At 40.0% G+C, this 19,900-nt stretch overlaps 1 protein-coding gene across 1 annotated transcript in view; it reads right to left on the bottom strand.

Annotated features, from left to right (window-relative positions):
• Positions 1-7,505: 7,505 nt before the first annotated feature.
• DOK6 (docking protein 6) overlaps positions 7,506-19,900 on the bottom strand; it is a 278,299-nt gene continuing 265,904 nt past the window's right edge. Inside the window, exon 8 of the mRNA XM_060244066.1 lies at positions 7,506-8,400. Within this exon, the coding sequence (XP_060100049.1) occupies positions 8,261-8,400 (140 nt within the window). The 3' untranslated portion in view covers positions 7,506-8,260. The remainder of the gene's footprint in view (positions 8,401-19,900) is intronic.

The following is a 19,900-nucleotide window of genomic DNA, read 5'->3' as shown; positions in this document are numbered from 1 at the left end:
CATCTTAAAAAATGTATCCTTAAGATACAGTGAAGTTAGGACAGCAGAAAATGGTGCCTGTTTTGGTAATACAGGAGCTATACCCAGTTACCTTTGTGAAATGTTTTGCAGAGAGTGCTACAGCTAGATTCAAATTCAGTAGCACCTTAGAGACCAACAATATTTTCCCCCCCTTGTTGGTCTCTAGTAGGGATTAGTAGGGTGCAGGGGAAAAAAACGGACTGCAGAGCTTCATGGTCTGAGGGGTTTACATTCAATGGACTGGGTCATGGTTCATTTGATCCATGCAAAAGTAATCTAAAATTTTAATGGCCTTTGTGCAGAACCATGCAGCACACAAGTAAAGGTGAGCAGCTACTTCATCCACTTAGGGTTGGGTGAAGTTGCCACTAGGCCGTTATAAAGTTTATAAAATTTAAATGACCTCTGTGCAAAACTGTATGATGCACAAGTGAAGGAGCAGTGACTTCACTCACTTCTGGGGGGGATGAAGTTGCCACTCAGTCTTCACTCATGTTCATACTTACACTAAGTACATTATCTTTTTTGGGGGGTGGGGTTTCTCTATTTTTATTAAATCAACAAATAGTCACATGCATGATATAAAGTTAACTATAATGTTTATTCCATGTCGGCTAAGTCAGGGATCCCCAAACTTGTTGGTCCTAGTAATTTTGAGGAGGGGTAGTGCTCAAAATTTATTGATGGATAAGTACACAATGGCAGGCCCTGTTACAAAATGGCTGCTGGGGAACATGCAACAATATTGCCATGTTCTCCTTCTCTAAATCCCACTTTCTACTTTTCTCAGCTGGGAGGGGTCAAAATTAGCATATTTCAGAGAATGATTCCCAATACCCTATACCCCTGTACAATTCATAGGTTGGCATCTATGTACCTCAGTAATTACACATAGTTGCCCTAAGATTAAGCTAAATGAATACACAGTATCTATCACTACCTAGTCGGTTGTAGCCATTTTTCTTTCACTTGGCCTAACATTTTGCTTAGCATATTTAAGATTTGAAGCCACTAGATGATCTCTTCCCTTATATAAGAAATTTTTAAAGAAAGCATTTCCCCATGAATGTGATTTTATATTCAAACTGACAGATGCCACCGATCATGCCTCCAAAAGCTTCCATCTGCATACTGACAAATAACATGTAACAGTAATTGTATATGGTGGCAGTAGGTATCTCATCACTGCTCTGCGGAGGAAGTGGTTCTCTCCAGCAGTGGAAACATGGTGAGTGAGATAAAGGAAAAATAAGTGACAGGCAAGGGGTATGATTAATTCCATCACATCCCAAACCTGCTTCATTCAGCAGCTGTTCACTGAGGTGTACAAGCCTGCAATCTGTTGGACTGCAGGAATGGCTTGGGAGAAGGAAGTCTCCCACCCTAATGTATCAATAAACATTTAATCAAAGCAGACATTTCTTCCACACTGTTTCTTAAAAAATCTTTTCTTTCATTCTTTAAAATGCAACAGCAAAAACTGTCTTACATGGCCCTGTTAGGGTTGCCAACTTCCATCAGAGATCAGCTCCCTCGGACAACACAACCCTACCCTCCCAGGCTCCACCCCCCCCCCCCCCAATCTACAGGAGTTAAAAATACCGGGTCAAAAAAATTATATGCTGCCTTCATCGATTTGAAGGGTGCTTTTGATTCAATAGATAGAGCCCAACTATGGATCAAGCTAGGTTACCTGGGAATGGACCCTCGTTTGCTGTTTCTCTTGAGGAAACTTCATTCTAATACCTTTTGCCAAGTGAAATTTTCTTCTAGCGGTGACTTGACTAGTAAAATCCCAGTGTTAAAGGGGGTAAAACAAGGTTGTGTGCTGGCCCCACATCTTTTTAATTTATTTTTAACTGACCTGGCACAATTTTTGACCCCTATCAATGGTCATCCGCCTAAACTTGCAGGCCAAGCGGTCCCCTTATTACTTTATGCCGATGACACTACCATCCTCTCTTGTACAAGAGTGGGCCTGCAAAGGTATTTGAACGCCTTTTATGACTACTGTAATTGTAATTCACTTACTATCAATTATACCAAATCTAAAGTAGTTGTCTTTTCAAATTGCTGGGGCCCACAGAGATGGTTTATTGGCAATTCAACAATCGAGCAAACAAAAAATTTTAAATACTTGGGGATCACTTTTAACCACAAGTTAAGCTGGGTTTCACATCGTAACAACACCATCAACTTGGCTAAGTGTTCAGCTGCTCAAATTAAACAGTTTTTCTTTGCAAGGGGCAACCAATTAGTTCCAGCAGCTATTAAAGTATTCAAAGCCAAAACGCTTGCCCAAATCCTCTATGGTATCCCTATATGGATCTCAGCTTTTACCAGGAAAGTGGAGGGCATTCAAGCCTCATTCTTTAGACAAATTCTTGGTTTGCCAAAATGTGTGTCCTACTTTGCTCTCTGCTCTGAAGTGGGTCAGTCTTTGGTGGAGACAAAAGCCTGGATTGCAGTGTTTAAATTCTGGCTCAAAATTCATTTTAGAACAGATCCCAACAGCCTTCTTGATTGTATGAAAAGAGACCCATATATTTCGTCCTGGACAGCAGTGCTTCTGTCTAAACTCAATCAATTGGGGTTAGAGGTAGATGATTTTTCTACCTCTGAAGAGTCATATATCTTCAGATGTATTAAACTGAGACTGTGGGAATTGGAGGAAACGAAATTACGGCCAACTCTCCCTTATACTTGCTCTCCAGCTTCCTTAGGTCTTTATGCTTTTTGTGGCAATATGCCCAATTATCTATCAGACCTAACCACTCCAAGTCATCGCAGGGCATTTATGTTGGCCAGACTAAACGCGTTTCCCTCCAAAGTTTTACAAGGGAGATATCAGCGAGTCCCTTTAGCCGACAGACTTTGCTCCTGTGGAGCGAATACCCCTGACTCAATCCAGCATATATTGCTTGATTGTTCTTTTTACCATAACCTCCGTAAAGATTTATTTGGCAAGCTTTCTTTTTCTCCAGATTTGTCTATTCTGCCACCCTGTTATTATTTATTGAGTGATACTGAGGGGGTGGTTAGTGAGGCTGTGGCAAAATTTCTGGCTGACATCCTTAAATTTAATTCTGACCATGTTTGAATGTATCTGTAAGCTCGGTTTTATTTTGATTTTATCTCCAATGTTTAAATTTTTATATTCTGTGTATTTTTATCTGAATCTATTATGCCATTAAAGGTTTGGTATGGTATGGTATGGTACAGGAGTTTCCCAGCCAGGAGTTAGCAACCATGCATATGGAGGGGGAGGAGTCTGACTCTTCCTTTTCCCATTTCCTGTACTGCCATGACAATGAATTGCAAAGAAACTCTACTGCTAACCAAGCTCAGGAATACAAATGCCCCATCTGCTCATGGTGAATTTTCTTGCTCAAGAGTTTTGGATATTTTATGAAAATTGTTTACTACACATTCATCACAATGACCTTAAGGAGGCCAGACAACAGGGGGCAGAAAAATGCCTCTTTCACTGTGTCCTTTCTATTAATTTCTAACATGTCTTATTTTTATTGCAATGGGCTATTTATTTTAGTTGAAGGAAAAAAATCCTCTGTGATACCCTTTGTGATCAAGTCAGGGAGTAGGAGCTGAGGCCTATTTTAAAGCAATATTTCTGAGTGACACTTTGAACCATAATCTGAGATTCAGGACACATTCTGTACATGCTCAAAGGTACAGCCTTTACAACTACTTTGCAGGCTCCACTATCCCAATATATAAATTGCATCCTCAATACAGGTGCATTCCAACATCCATTTCACCAATGCAAGCTTAACTATTTTGTGTATGTGCACACATCCACCTTGCAGTCCCAAAGCAGCACAGAACTGGTTTATGGGAAAAGACTGAAGATGATCTTTCCTTAATTGAAGGTAGGTGATATTATAAGAGAAGAAATGTGGGAAAAGATAGGGCTAGGACTATATCAATATTTAAAATTTTGAGAAGCCAGCAAAAAGAACCATTGCTTAGATCCAAACAACTATGAATGATAGGAATTCAAGGAAGGAAACTTTGCTAATATTTTCCTTTGTTCATAAAAAAACAACAACCTAGAACTGGGGGTGAGCAGTGTAGTGGCCAAATTTTCAGATAATACCAGATTATTCAGGACGGTGAAAACTGAAGCTGGCTGCACATTGGAACAAACATCCCCTCCCCCCCCCACACTGTAAATACATGCTAATGGGGTCTGAATAGGGTTGTCAGGCTGCAGACAGCAAGCTCCAAGAAAAATTAAAGGATGAAGCCTGGCACACAGGCATGCTGTTGTCAGGACTGGTAAAAACTGGAAGTGATATTTTTAGATGCTCTAGAATTTATGAAAACTCTGTGGTAAAACCAGAAGTGACATCAGTCATGCACTCCATTTCCTTCCTTTCCTCTTGCTGCAACAGGTAAACAGTCGGATGCTGGGAGGTCTCCCGCTATAGTGGGACACCTGACATCCCTGGTCTGAACTTGCTGAGACTGAGAGGGAAAGAGTCTTTGGGATCATAGTGGACAGTTCAATGAAAATGTGTACCATAGCAGTGAAAAAGGCAAAGTCCCTGCTGGGGACTATTAGGAAAGGAAATGAAAATAAGACAGTTTATAAATGTATAAAACTGTGCACGGGATAGAGATTTTTCTCTCTCTCCTAAAGTAGTAGATATAGTATTGAAGATGAAGATGATGAGCAGTATTAGGTGCAGGATGGCAGAAGGAAATACGTCTTTACTCAACCGGTGATTAAAATGTGGAATTTGCGATCAGAGGATGCACAAGCAAAGAGATTAGACAAACTCATGGAGAATAGGCCTATTAGCTGCTACTAGCCATGGTGACTAAAGGAGACATTCACATTCGGATGCAGTAAACCTCTGGATACTAATGCCAGGAGACATCATTAGGGGAAAGCCTCAGCTCTGTTGTTGGCTCTGTAGAGTAACTGTTTGGCCACCATGTGAGATAGGAGGCTGGATTAGCTGCACCACTGGTCTGAGTCTGCAGAGCTCTTTTTAGGTTTTTCTCCTCTGTAGCCCCACTTTGTGTCTCCTAGCTACTGCTGAGGGCAGGAGACACAGATGGTGAGACAAAAGTGTTAGCAGGAGAGCATTAGTTGGAGAGAAAATTTGCTGCATACTGAACGAAGCCCCTCTTGTGAAAGCTGTCATAAAAGGATCAAGCACTTGAAAAAAAGAAAGAGGGCAATTGTCTAATTTCCCTTACTACATGCCTTCCATAAATGCCCTTTTGTTCATAGTTGTTTGGAAGCAAGGCATCATCTTGAGACAAGACTGAATAATGTCACCCCCACAGGTTGATTCAGGAGGATAGCTGTATCGGCCTGAAGCAGCACAACAAAGTTTGAGTCCAGTGGCACCTTTAAGATCAACTAAGTTTTACTCAAGCTATAAGCTTTCATGTACATGATTTTGTTCACTCTCACAGGTTGTAAGCTGAATAGCATAGGACCAGCAGCAGCAGTTTCCTCCTCTCTTATTTCTTCAAGGCATTTTGTGGGATCCAGGGCTTTTTTTGAGCAGGAATGCACAGGAATGCAGTTCCGACTAGGTTGGTGTCAGGGATGTGGCCTAATATGCAAATGAATCCCTGCTGGGCTTTTTCTGCAAAAAAAAAAAAGCCCTGGTTGAATTTACTGGAAGTGTTCACAGAAGGTGTCTCTGGAGCAGATCTTTCCCTTTCTCCCCCTTTCCCAAGCCACCTGCCATTTATTTCAATTCTGGGACAAACAGTAGGCTGCTTGAGGATAGAGAAGTTGTGAACTCTTCTAGTGGATCCAATTTTGCAGCTGCTATTCATTTCCACATCTTTGGAAAAAAATGATTGAAACCTTCTGGCACAATGCACTAATAGAAGTTCGCTGCGAAGGGGTGGCTCTCATATCAAAATAAGATAAAAATCTAGTGGCACCTTAAGACTAACAACATTGATTTCTTTTAGGGAATTTTGGAGTATAGAAAGCTTTCCTAGGTCTCCCATTCCCACTGGGTTCAGTAAGGGGGTGATGACTGGCAAGAACCCCATAATTAGAGAGAAAGAGAAATCTGTTCCAAAGTTAAACCCATTTATTAAAATGAAAACCATAACAGAAAAACCTTCCAAACATATAAGAATCTTGTATGCAGCAAACAACATTAATTCAAAATTCAATACCTAAAACCTTGTGCACAGTATTTTATAAAGGATATCCTTGGATGCTTTCATCAAGGCCCAGAGAAATGGGCTGTTGGTGAGAACAGCAAAGAACAAGGATGAAATCACACATTAAATATCTTTTCCCATCCATAGGAGCGCTTGTAACTGTCAGTCAGGTCTGTGATGAACATCTGGCATATCTGATAAAACCCAACCCTTACCATACAGTTAGGCATGAACCTTGACTTAGCTGAAACAAAACTATGAGGGCCGGACTCTTCAAGTGTATATTATCTGTATCAACGGGTTATGAAGCTCTTAAACAAATACCACTTCACAAGTTCCTGCAGGGCCTGGCAATCTAATGTTTAGGCTTTGGAACTAGTACCATTGATATAGGAAATAAAAACTAATTTCTAGGACATGGGTCACTTGCTTAGAGATAATGCACTGAATCTGTGCTGCAGAGTATAATGGGAGAGATCCAAAGTTTCTAACAGTGACCAAATGTGAACAAAAATGGATGTATACATGAATCTTCAAGTCTCCGCATTAAAATCCCACTGCAATTTCAATATGTGCTTTTGTGGGTCACAGATAGGATGGGATGGAAAAACTGTACTAGGGAATTTTTACTGGGCAAGGTTGACAAGGGAGCAGTCAAGGCTTGGTGTGAATTGCTCTATGAACCCCTCTGTGATATGTAGACTCATATTGAAATCAATGTTGTTAGTCTGTAAGGTGTCACTAGATTTTTGTTTAATTTAAAATAAGTTAAGATTTTTTTAAAAAAAATCAGGTCCCCACATGACTGTTTATTCTACAGTCTGCTTATAGAATCAATCATGCAAGAAGATAAATGGATGGGGAAATTCACCATGATTGTATTCAGGATCCAGCCTCTTCCTAAACTGGACATCAGGGAAAGCAATTAGAACAAAATAAATGTTGGCAAGAAGTAGAAGTGATATATATTATTCGCTACTAGATTTCATTAAGACCAGAAAGTTAAAATTATTTTTATTTCTACTTGGCAAGCTTCTGGCTCTATAAAACTGTGGCTTATGGGAGGCTTCCACCCAGTGATATGGACTCAATCATCCACAACCACAGTATACAAATCAGAAATACACTCTCTCAAAATCCATTCTTCACTTTTAATATATTATCTACAATGGGAAGACAGACAATGCACTGTTCCACTGTCTCTTTTTGAAATCTATGATCCCCGTCCACAATTGGATTCTGTGGAGTTATTAGGTTCAGAATGTACATAGCATAAGAGCAGAATCTGGCCACAAAAATTCAGTGTGGGAAATCTTTTTAATATACAACACAATCTATTACTGAAAGCTATTAAGCACTGCCATGCCACCCCACTGGAAGTATCTAATGACTCCTCTATCACATGTTTTTACTGTATTTTTGAGACTCTGATGAGGAGTCCCTGGCTCCATTTCATGGATGCAATGTTAGGTTACAGTCCTAAAATTACTCATGCGTAGATCACATTCAAGACACTGGGACTGAATTGTGTGTAACTGGTGGTAGGTTTACATTTGCGAATTTGGGAAGTACCCTTTAGAAAGGTTTGTTCATTGAGCAACATCTGCGTAATGATGACCCATTTGGAGGGCTGATACCTAGAGTAAGGGTGCTTTCTGTTGTGGATGAGCAAATTTGACAACAGAGTTGATTGGCAAGAGCTGCACACTGACAACATATTATACTGTCCTCCTCTCCCCCACACACATACACTTTGCTCGCCAGAGCAGGTAGTATTTGAGGCATGCAAAAACCTCAACTACACACCTTCAAGATTCCAGAGAGAAATCATTTCTTTTTTCTAAAACATGGACAAAAAAGCCAATATAAAATTTAAATAAATAATACTTAGATTCTGCCCTGGGGAAGCAGCGATCCAAGCTTTCTTCTTCACCAGCACCAGCCTGGAGACTTGCACCCTTCATTTTCACTACCGTTTCTTGTCTGTGGATGTCAAGGAAGGGACAAGCGGCTCCTGGGCCTCACAAGCAGGTTCCACGCTAGACTGTTTCTCAAGTCAGACACTGTCTGTGTGTCATTGGAGAAGGCCTGAGCTGTAGCTGAATCCATAACTGCTAGACAGTGAGAGGTGTTGCTCATGCTCCTCGCTCTGCTCTGAGGTGTAGCTGGGAAATGTCTGTGCACGAGAAACCTTTGTTGAGCCAAGACTATGACCTGGAAGGAAGGGGAAGAAAAAGAAGCCCGTTCTTAAGAAAGATCACTGGTTATACTTGAACAGTTTTAAATTAACATAATATCCAGGGAATAAAGAAGTACATATTCTGAGAAGGGGGGAGGACATATCAAAATGACTTACTTCAAATTTAAAATATATGTATAAAAGTGGGAATTGTCAAACTGTATATTTTGTATGACCCTTAAGAGTGGCTCTGTTTCAACAAGAGTAAGATTGCATCTATAAAATTACATAATCTATAAGATTACATACAATTCTATAAAATGTGCCACCATGCTTTTTTGCACATAATGCTGAAAAGTGAGCAAAAGGCTATGAAAGGAAGAAAATGCAAGCAATTGTGATGTCGCATTAACATTCTTTCTGCAAAAGATAAGAAGTAGTAAATTCCAGCCATAGTTTTGCAAGCCTGTCACTTGGATCTTTGCATAAAATGCAGCTATAGGATTGGGTCCAATTTCTTCTTGTCTGTGCAAAGATGGAACAGAGACCCCTTGTATACAGTAGTACAGTATTAGTATTGAGTTTCACCTCTACCCAGGAGTTCAGTTCTATAGAATTACCAGGTCTTGAATTATCACTGTGGGATCTGTAAATGTCTTCAAAGGTAGCAGAGAATGCTGCAAGGTCTTGGAAAAAGTCATATCTGACTCGTGCTGTTTAAATCACAGGCAAATCAAAATACACAAAGGGAAAATGATCAAGAAACAGTTGTGGGTAGCAACAGCAAGAAAGGAAAAGTAATGTCATCAGGTAACGAAGCTACAGGTTGCATTGGCAATGCCATTTCCTCCACTCAATCTACCACACTGCATGCAAAAAGATTTATTTATTCTTCACATACAGCTTTACAGTTTACTGACTGGATTATATTACCATTAGCTTTTGAGTGAGATGTCAAGGCTTCAATGACTTTTGTCTTCAAGAAGTCTTTTGAATTAAATTGCATTACAGAAAGGTGATAAACTGTACACAGACAAGTTTTTTTTGGTATCCTGCTTGCTGATGAGAAACTGAGGCATAATGTTCCCAAGAGATTCCATTTGATAAGCTTATAATAAACAGAAGTTTACATCATCCTGCCCAATTAACTCACAATGCAACCCTATACAGTTATTCCAGCCTAAACCCATTAAAATTGAAACCAGTGGGCATTAAAACAACTCCGCAAGATTGCACTGCTAATGAAGACTTCTTTGGAAGAAGTCATCTGGACTTAGCTTTTGTGCTTGAAACATCAGAGACATCAATGTCCTTTCAAAACTGTAAATCATGTCTTCATCTTACTCTGAGGCTGCAACAGTGCAAACAGTCTTTTAAGGTTCCCCAGTAGGCTCTTAATGCGGCTGTTTTATTTGGTCTGTGAAAATTCATAAGGAGAAAAAAGCAGTGTTTGTTCCTTTGTTTCTCCTGGACAGAGACAAATTCATGCATATATTCAAGACCTCACCAGTCAGTTCCACTAATCACAGGCCATGCTTGTGATGCTAAACTATAATATCAAGTAAAGAAAGGTTATACAGTACCTCAGAAATTCTTCAAAACAGAAGGATGTCCAATAGATCATACAGTTAGCAAAGTCAGAAACTGAGCTGTGTGTTATTAAATTGCACCTTAAAAAAAGACAAATTCTGTTTGGAGTACAGAATGCATATTCTATACTCAGATTCATGTAAGCAAGTGAGCACATTGTTATAAAAGTTGCATGAATTATTTTACTTCCAAAATTTGAATTGGGGAAAAAGGAGAAAAGTCAAATACTGACATGATAGATGATGGGAGGGAATAAGGGGACTAGGTCTCCCCTCACAATAGGAGACCTCCCCCCGCCATTACTTGGTGCAGTAGTGAGATAAATTTTCCAATAAAAAGTGCCATTCTGGCAATGCCAGATCATTTTCTACTGTGTAACTGGAAATGATGTAACAGATCACCACAGCATTCTACAGTCCCCCAGATCTCTATGATTTTAAGCCAAGTCCTTCCCCCAAGGCAATCAGCTCATATTCTCACTTAGATCTTGCTGGATGGTGAAAGTGGTACCTTTGATTACCAATGTTCACAACCTAACAGCTTTCATCTTGATTTTGCAAGCCTTGGCCCTGTTAGTGACTCCCAAGAGGAACTGGCTGGTCACTGTGTAAGACAGGATGCTGCACTAGATGGACCATCGGTCTGATCCACCAGGGCTCTACTTATGTTCTTGCAGGTGAATTGCAGATAGGAGGGGCTGCCCATTCTGCCAAGACTTCTGTACTTCCCTGTGGCAATCAGCTGCCAAGGCTGTCTGTTCCCCTGCAATATCCATGAAGGGTTTATCCTTAGGTGGTTCCCTCTACCCCACTGGCTTCAGAGTACAGTGGACTGTGGGAGGACAGGCAGAATAAGGTTAAGTGGTAAGCAAGCAAATGGAGTGTGTGTGTGTCGAACTCCTCAATTGTAGCTCTGGCTCTACAGTGATGCCAGCACTGCCAGTATTTCTGAGTTTTCTGGCAGCTAGGTTGGCAAATTCAAATAGTGTCAGTTCATGCTAGACACCTACTGACCTAGTGATGATAGGAAAGGTGCTGCCTTATTTGCCTAAGTAACAGGGATGGTGTCCTTCAGGACTGGAACAATGAACATTCCCTGAGGCAATGACAACTGTGATCCAGCTGAATCTACCATAAATGATATGTTGTTTGGTGCACACACAGTTTTGTCCCAGGCCTTTGGTCAAAAAAGGTTTTTGAAAGCTTTTGAAACACTGCAAAAACTGTTTTATCATAAGGGAAAGTAGGCTGAGTTGCATACACCACAAGCAATGATCCCTCTTTCAGATCCCTTGACTAACATCCATTTCCCTTCATGTTGAGGTTTCTCTCACCAGTTTAGCAATAAACCTTCTGTACTACAACCTAACCACAGACAGCTGGCAATTGTTTTGAGCAAGCCTTAATTTCTGGTATAGCATTTTCACTTCTGCCAGCTGAGACATTTATTAATAATGTATATGATGTTCTTTACAACAGAGAATGCTACATATGCTTGATTCATGAGTTTGTGTGAAAGATATGTCATACCTTGTCAATAATTTAAAAGTACTTGGAAAAAGAACTCTAATTTCAAATCAGAACAACAGTTTGCAGCCTGAAACTGGGAGGCAAACATTGTACCTTCCATGGCAATATTTTTCATTGATTGGGTTGTTTGTGTCATATAAAACACAAAACAAAACAGGGAAGTATGCCTCAGATAGGATGCGTCCTGATTGGCAGTTTTAGGCACATGGGAGGTGTCCAAAATCAAGCCAGTTCAAATAGGAGTGGTCAAAGCCTGTTCAGATGCTCTCCCACAAAGCACCCATATCTCACGTGGGAGGTGCTTTGGCATGGTCAGATGGTCGTCATGCATCATCCCCATAGTGCAGTTTTGGTTTTTTCCCCCTTACATTTTTAGTGGCCATGTGCTCATGCTCTCATATGCCCAGGGCAATTTTTAGAAAAAACGATACTGGTGAGCACCGAGAGCAGACTGGCAGGTTCACAAAGCCAATCTGCCTTGCTTGTGCACTCCTGCGTTCAGATGCCCAGAAAGGCAGATGGTGTGCAGTAGAAGAATTTGCTACCACTTCCTAAGCGGTAGTTTTTTGAGCCACCTCAGAGATGCTGGAGGATGGGGTGAGTATGGGAGCGGGACAGGAGGCAGATGTGCGTGTCTGAATGTGATTTTTTTAATCTGTCTGCAAGTCATCCCTGGGTTGGTTTAAACTGCCTGTCTGGACTCAGGCTTATATTGGCTATTACAGCATAAATAAATATGGTATTAATTGGTCCCTGCCAGGAACTGTATATAACAGATAAAATGATATATATATTTATACGATACATATAGTTGTAGGTTATAAAGCGAACCAATTTCACCTTTAAAATCATTCTGATTATAAATATGCAGTGATAAACAGAAAATCAGGATGGAATAGTTGTAGATTATACAGTAGCCAGTGTGGTGTGATGGTTCAAATGTTGGACTAGGCTCTGGGAGTCCCAGTTTCCAAATCCCCACTCTATAATGGAAACTTGTTGGATGACCTTGGCCACCCATGCTCAGCCTAATCTACCTTAAAGGGTGGTGGTGAGGATTAAATAAAGAGAAGGAGAATGATGTAAGATGCTTTGGGCCCCCGTTGGAAAGAAAAGGGGTATAAATGAAGTAAATAAAAATAAATACATAATACTTTGCATAAGGGTAGTAATAGCATAATATATTGTCTACAATGAACTATAGTAGTAGGATACACCACATAAAGCACCAAATAAAAAAATTATACCCCACATGATAAATAGCAGGGCTTTTTTGTAGCAGGAACTTCTTTGCATTTTAAGCCACACACCCCTTACATAGCCAATCCTCCAAGAGTTTACAGGGCTCTTAGTACAGGGACTACTGTAAACTCTTGGGAGGATTGGCTACATCGAGATTATGTGGTTTAGCCTAATATGCAATTTGGATACTACATAAATTAGTTTGCTCTGAGGCCATCCTTCCTGAGCTAAGACAAAAATGCATGAGCTGGAGGCTAAAAAGTTGTGAGCTAGCTCACATTAACTCAGCTTAGAGGAAACACTGGTCATAAGTTATAAATTTTAGCATTTGTATGATTATCATTACATTTGTATCATTAAGGCAATTCAATAGCAGGGATTTGTTGTGGTTGTAGTTTTCAGCATCTTCTCTTTATTTCCATGTTACACAATAAATGGGCCAGTGCTACATCATTTTTATTGAAAAAGTTAGAAGTATACAGACATTTGAAAAAAGTATACATTTATGACTGACTAGCAGAATAAAGAAACGTTAGTATAAGCAGAGCCAATGGGAAGTCTGTACAGATCAGATTCTATTAGCAAACTGCAAGAACATTAATAGACGTTTGAAGAATAACGCAAGGGCAAGCATGCCAGCTCATATTCTAACTCAGATCTTGCTGGACGGTACCTTTGATCACCAGTGTTCACAACCTAACAGCTTTCACCTTGATTATTTCTCTAAGATTATTTTCACTATCAGTGGGGCAAAACAGAAAAATTCACTATTCTGGAGGGCAGCAGTACAAGTTTTATTTCTGGATGATACTATTGTGAAGAAATGTAATACAACAGAAAACGTCCTCTAGCTATATTTAATTTTCACTGGGAAGAAACATTTCTGGAAAATCAATTATTACTGTTGCTGATATTAACGGAGTAAAAAAAAACTTTTTCAGAGTTTTGTTGCGAAGAATATAGAAGTTTTTAGAACAATATCTATAACACCAAAAGGTAATATGGTAAACATTATTCATTGATATTTTCCCCCATTAGACTGAATTGTCAGATTTTCATTCAACTAAGTGTTGGACTATGGTCACACTGGGAGCAATTCATACATTAGCAAGTTCTCTTGGCTGCCACAAGTGCTGGAAGTCCTGTGCTTTCCAGTCCAATTTGCATTGGAGCTGCGACATACATGGGGAAGAGGCAATGTTCCTCTGCCATGCACCATTTTTCCAAACCTAAAACAGCTGGCAGGGAGCTCTGTTGGGAAATTTACATGTAACCATCATTGCACGTAAGTTTACCAAGAGATAGAAACTGGGACCATTTTTTGTCACCAAAATCACTCCCCATATCAGGTCTGCAAGATGCAGAGTGCTTGGAGTGTGAGGAACTAGAACATAAGTTCTTGGTGCAGAGGAAGAGATTGCTTTCTTTGCTGCATATCAAGATCCCAGTTTGACACAATAAATCCTTGATGGAAATGAGACAGGTTTTTAACCAACATATTAACTTTATTACCCTATAGACCAAAGTTCAAGCCCCGTGGCACATTTAAGACCAATGAAGTTTTATTCATGGTATAAGCGTCTGTGTACAAGCACACTTCTTCAGATCCACTGAAATGGAAGTTACCAGTTATGATGGACCCCTTCTTCCCTCCCTCAGAGGCTAGATTTTCCCTCCGTTTCTCTCTGCATCTGAACCGCTCACATAATATGTCTTCTTTAGCTGGATGTTCACCCCTTTGATAGTTCAATATTTTGGCTTTTTTATACAGCCCAGGAACTTGTGGGAAGGATCAAGAGCCATCTTTAACTTAAACCACTTATAATGGCACTTGAGACATTTTTAAAATTCAAAAAGAACCAAATATTTTATTTGATATAGGGAGGGAAGGTCAGGTGAATTCAGGGACTGAAATTTCTGAGGTAAAGCCAGTTTTTGCACAGACTTTAGTTCTTATGTACAGGCTTAATGAGAGTTTCTTAAACTTTTCCATAGTTTCTTGAAACTTTATATTGGGAGATTTATTTTTTTTTTGTTCCAGTGTTCTTCCTTAACACTCCAACATATTTTAGCATCTCTCAACTCTTCTGGTTTCCTGGAAGGTTGGTACATCCTTCTCAGTACCCAAGCCCATTCACTTGAAACACCAGCTTTTGACTCTTTAAGTCTCTATGGACATTTTTTCGCATCAGACCAGGCATCTTTGTACTTTTTAGAGCTATTTTCCTTTCTCAACTGGATATGGAATCTTCTGTCCCTAGAAGATCTTTTCTCTGGCCTGAATGGGAGTCTCCCTACCCTTCCCAAATCACCTAGCCACTTTCCCCTATTCTCCCATCTGTGGTAAACCACTCTCAGTTATGGCTGAAATCAGACTCTCTCAGGGTGTGTTCACACTACACTAAATAATGCATTTTGCTACTGGTTTCTGCTAATCTTACGCAGTAAAAATCCAGTTGCAAAATGCATTGTTTAGTGTAGTGTGAACACATCTTTAGTCAAGGCAGAATTCTGACTTTCTCCAGTCAAAGCACAAATCTGACTGACTCTCCTCAGCATCCAACTCTCTCAGCTGATGCTGTTCAATCAGATTGCTCAGAACAGCCTCTCAACCAAGGCTCTCTGGCTGGCTCTGTGAAGAATTAACCCTTCATCATACCTTTACTCTGTTTGTACAGTACTTTGAGGCTTTTAAAAAAGTGCAGTTCGTCACACCAGCCCATACACAGAGGCAGAAGATGATCAGCAAATTAGCATACAGCATATTAAATATTCATTACAATAACAAAACAACAACAACAACCATGATAATGATGTTTGACAGGTGCAAGGACCAAACTGGAATACCAATCTTATATGGTCACCACCATTTGTTTGAGTTTCATTTTGGTGGGAAACATAGTGAAAAAAAGAAATATATCAAAATAGGAGATTGATGGGCAGATGTGCCCTTCTTAATTGTGGAATGCTTACAGCAATTAACTGAGATCCTGCTATCTCCATCCATCTCCATTCAAGCATGGAGGACATCATGCCCTTCTTTGGGGTGGGGTGACTGGCTGTACAGTGTGTGCAGGGTCTGTTCTGCCAGGCAGCAATCGTATCCTCTGGCACGCCCATCTTCCATCCCCCTCTGCCCCCTCCCCCGAGCAGTTGGCTTTCCTGGATTTTTATTGCCGTCTTTTAGTAGTTACTGAATTTATGGTTTTAAATTTTAACATAATTATATTGGATTGATTTTAATGTTGTATACCGCCCTAAACCTTGCTTTGGCAGGGGAGGGCAGTCTAAAAACTAAAATAAATAAATAAAACAGCTATTTTGAGGTCATCCTACTATTTTCATATGTTCACAACTGGCTCATCAATAAGTAAGACAACGTGTGGTTGTTCTTATCACTTGCTGGTATTCTGGAATGCATGCTCTTTGGTATCTGTAACTGGAAATCAAAGTGTCACAGTGCCTTCACTATGCTCTCTGTGCCTCTGTGAGGAGAGAACTCCATAAAACCAGTCTGCAGATCTACATATGTTGGCACATGGGAAATATTATATTCACAAATTTGGCAAAGGCAAAAATAGTCACTTGTGAAACAACCTAAAGCTCTTCCAAATGTCACCTCAGCATGTAGTAACCAGTTTATTACCCCTCTTCATTTTCTTCTATTGGGTATCTTTCTTGTCAATGACAGTACTAATGTGTGTGTGTGTGCTCGCATTCTGAAAAAAAATAGATTTAAGTTGATTTCTTGTTCTAGGATTCTGATGTAAAGAAGTGAATAAGATTGAAAATAGCCTTTCATTTTCATTAAAACAACCATTTGGCATTTTATGTCTGAAGTAAAAGCCAACAGGGAAAAAAAAGTTTACCAGGAAAGGTGTGAAATGAGCATGAAAAGGCAAAAGAAGATGGCATTTATTGAATGCTCTGGCAGAAATATAATGATTTGCCCTTTTGAAGGAATGCCTAGAGACTTCACTTTATGGGGACTAACAAATAAGAGGAAATATAAAGAGACATAGGGAAAATGGTGAGCTATTGGAATGAAGTAACCAGAGGCTACTCTAGGAATCAACACATTGCCGATTTTCTGCCTAAGCAGATGTATAAAGCCTTTCCATTTTTATTCTTAAAAATTATCTCCAGTAACAAAGTTTTCAATAGGCATTACTCAGCAGCAGTGACGGATGTCTGATATCCTATTCTGATGGTTTATATTTCATTTTCTTCTTGTCTCTCAAACTATAATGCCATTGTAATTAACCAGATGGACTCTTATCAGTTGTTGTATATAAATACTGATCTGGGCTATTGTAGTTGGACAATGGAGATTGTAACAAAATTGCAAGGCAGAAGTAAAATTAACATACAAATATAATCAGGGCATGTATACACCAAAATAACAATAATATCTATGAAATCTGTATTCTTTATCATACACGTTTCTTAAAAGAACATGTCAAGTGTTCAAGTTCAAGCAAGGACCAAGAGGCTGTGGATGGGAAACCTGTACAGGCCCCTTCTTACCGATCATTCTCAGGTGTAACGGGTTTGGGTTGGGAGGAACAACTGATTTGTGCACTTCAATAAAACATCAAGAAGGCTGATCTATTGAACATCTCTCCAGAACAATACAGTCTTACCCCTGGATCAATAGGAAGCATTCACTGCCTCTGCCACCAAGCAACCCGTCTCCTTTCCTCCATACACACTCCCATAGGGAGTGCATGCCTGCAGTCTAGCTTCAGCTTCTGCAAACACTGCCAGCATATAGAAGCTAGCATGCATACAATGACTACTTGCAGTTTTGTATATCATTCCCCCACACATTTTTGCAGAGGCTCAGGCAGAGATCTTGTCTTGCTTGCCCAGCTCTTAAATGTACTTCCTTTATAGTCCATAGGCAGACAGAACAAAGTGACAAATGGATATATAGCTGAAGTCAATGCACACAAAAAGTATTACTGTGTTCCTTCATGCCTGAGTTATCAGAGGCAGAGAATGGAGTTAGGTTTAGACTGCATTACCTCTGGCTGAAGTTCTGTGGGTTTCAGAACTAAACCATTCTCACCTGGAATTAGCTTCTATTGAAATTCAGTAGTTCAATATAGATTTCTATTATTGTTTTTACCCCGCCCCCCAAATGGCTATTTATATTATTATTCTTGTGGAAAATTATGCAGCATAAGGGTAGATTTTCAGTGGGAAAAAAACCAAGGGAAGACAGAGTACAATAGCTCACTCTCTCCATGACTTTCTATCTCACAAAAAGGAGCAACCCCCAGAGCACTGGGAAAAAACCCCACAGAGTTTTAAAATGACCACATGGGAAAATGTAGCATGTAGTTTGGGCCTGAGTAAGCACAGTTAAGTTAGGGCTGTATAGTACCAGAACTGCCTAGTATAGATATACATTAGCTTTAACAGAAAGAAAGCAATTAAGAATATTTCACACTTTTTTGTGACATTCTGTAAGACCTCCAGGCTCCTGATCTAAATTTCTGCTATTAAAGTCTACAGTTAGCATTAAAAATTAAAAGGAACAAAAAAAGCAGATTAGTAATCTGCCATAGATATTGAAATTAAGGAGATGGAGTGTAAAGACAGAAGCCATGGTGGGTTCTAGACATCACAAGCGCACCCAGCCCTAATTTTAGATAACAGATGAACACAGCAGCAGCTTGAATGCTGGTTCTGCCAATAGTTCTAGACTTGCACATTGCAACATAAAGATTACAGCTTTAGATAATTGCCTAAAAACCAGTTTGCCTATGGACCACATTTATAACAACTTAATTTTTAAAACATAGCAGTATGATCTTTATAATATGTTTTCAACCAAAGGATTTTTTTCTGAAGGAAGATTTATATTATCATCATATACAAATGGTTTGTTCTAACATGGTTCTGTATTGCTATTGAAAAAGTTATCTCCATCTGAAATGTGGCAAAATGACTGTATGATTCTAGTGACAAGTACCTGCCAGATTCTACCCTATTTAGCTTCTGATATCTGATGAGATTAGGCTTGCCTGTCAGGACATAAACAAGCACTGCCGGCGTGTCCATTAGGCAACTTGAGGCAGCTGCCTGGAGTGTGGCCTGGTGGGGAGGGCAGTGGGCACGGAAGCACAGACGCTGCTCAGGAGGCAGAGCTACAGTGGTTGGCAGTGGGGCGCACTGTGCGAATGCTGCTGTCAAGCTCACCCTCACTGGGGGCAAGGGGGGGGGGAGTGTGCCAGGCAGGGGCAGGGAGGGGCATTGTGCCTGGGGCCTTGTGCTGGGGCTCTAGAGCCAGCACTGTAAACAAGTATATTGATAGGACAGCTACATAACAGTAACTTTGCTATAAAAAAAAGAATCAGACAAATATTCAGGATATACTTTATTGTTCTAGTTTTCTGATAGAAAATGCAAATTAAAATTACACATGAACTTAGCTGTTCATTTTTAAGACTCTGAGGAACATAGGTTATCAAGAAGAGAAACAGCAAACATTCCCTCCCCTCAAGTCATAATGTTAAATGTTCATTTACAGTTTGTCTTCCTGGAAAATACGACTGTCTAAAAGTAATCCAGGTATAATAACTATATTTCACTTTTAGTTAAAGCCAAATCAATCGGCGAACAAAGCTAAGTGGTGTACTCAGCTGATTGCATCAGGTTGTGGCTGAAGAAGCTGAAATGTGGGATAACTATGCCATTAATGATAATGCACACATGATTTCTACTGAAACAACACCTAGAATTTATTATAATGGAGCTCAGTCTAATAATGACTGAACCACCTTAATTACTCAGGACATTGATTTGACATGATAAAAACCATCCCACTTCCAACCTTGCAGTGCTTAAATAGTTTTTCAAATGCTGTTTCCTGTTATAGGTATCTCATTACTCCTGATTTAGAGGTACTCCAGCACGGCCCGTGGCATAATGACTATTCAGTTTTTCCAGGTATTGGGGAGAGCCTGTAGCTCAGTAGTAAGACACATGCTTTGCATGCCAGTGGTTCTAGGCTCAGTCACCAGCACTCTGTTGGTTTGTCTGCCAACTTCAAAGCTTCAATGGAGAAAGCTGCTGCTGCCTCACCATGGGGCAACTGGCACTGTACCAGAAGCAGCCTGTCACTAATAACACAGGTCGAGATGCAGGACAGGAACCCGGAAGTGAC

This window comes from Heteronotia binoei, chromosome 7, assembly GCF_032191835.1.
Source record: "Heteronotia binoei isolate CCM8104 ecotype False Entrance Well chromosome 7, APGP_CSIRO_Hbin_v1, whole genome shotgun sequence".
NCBI classification, from domain to species: Eukaryota; Metazoa; Chordata; class Lepidosauria; order Squamata; family Gekkonidae; genus Heteronotia; species Heteronotia binoei.
The sequence above is the reverse complement of the archived record's forward strand: the minus strand, read 5'-3'. Positions and strand labels throughout refer to the sequence as shown.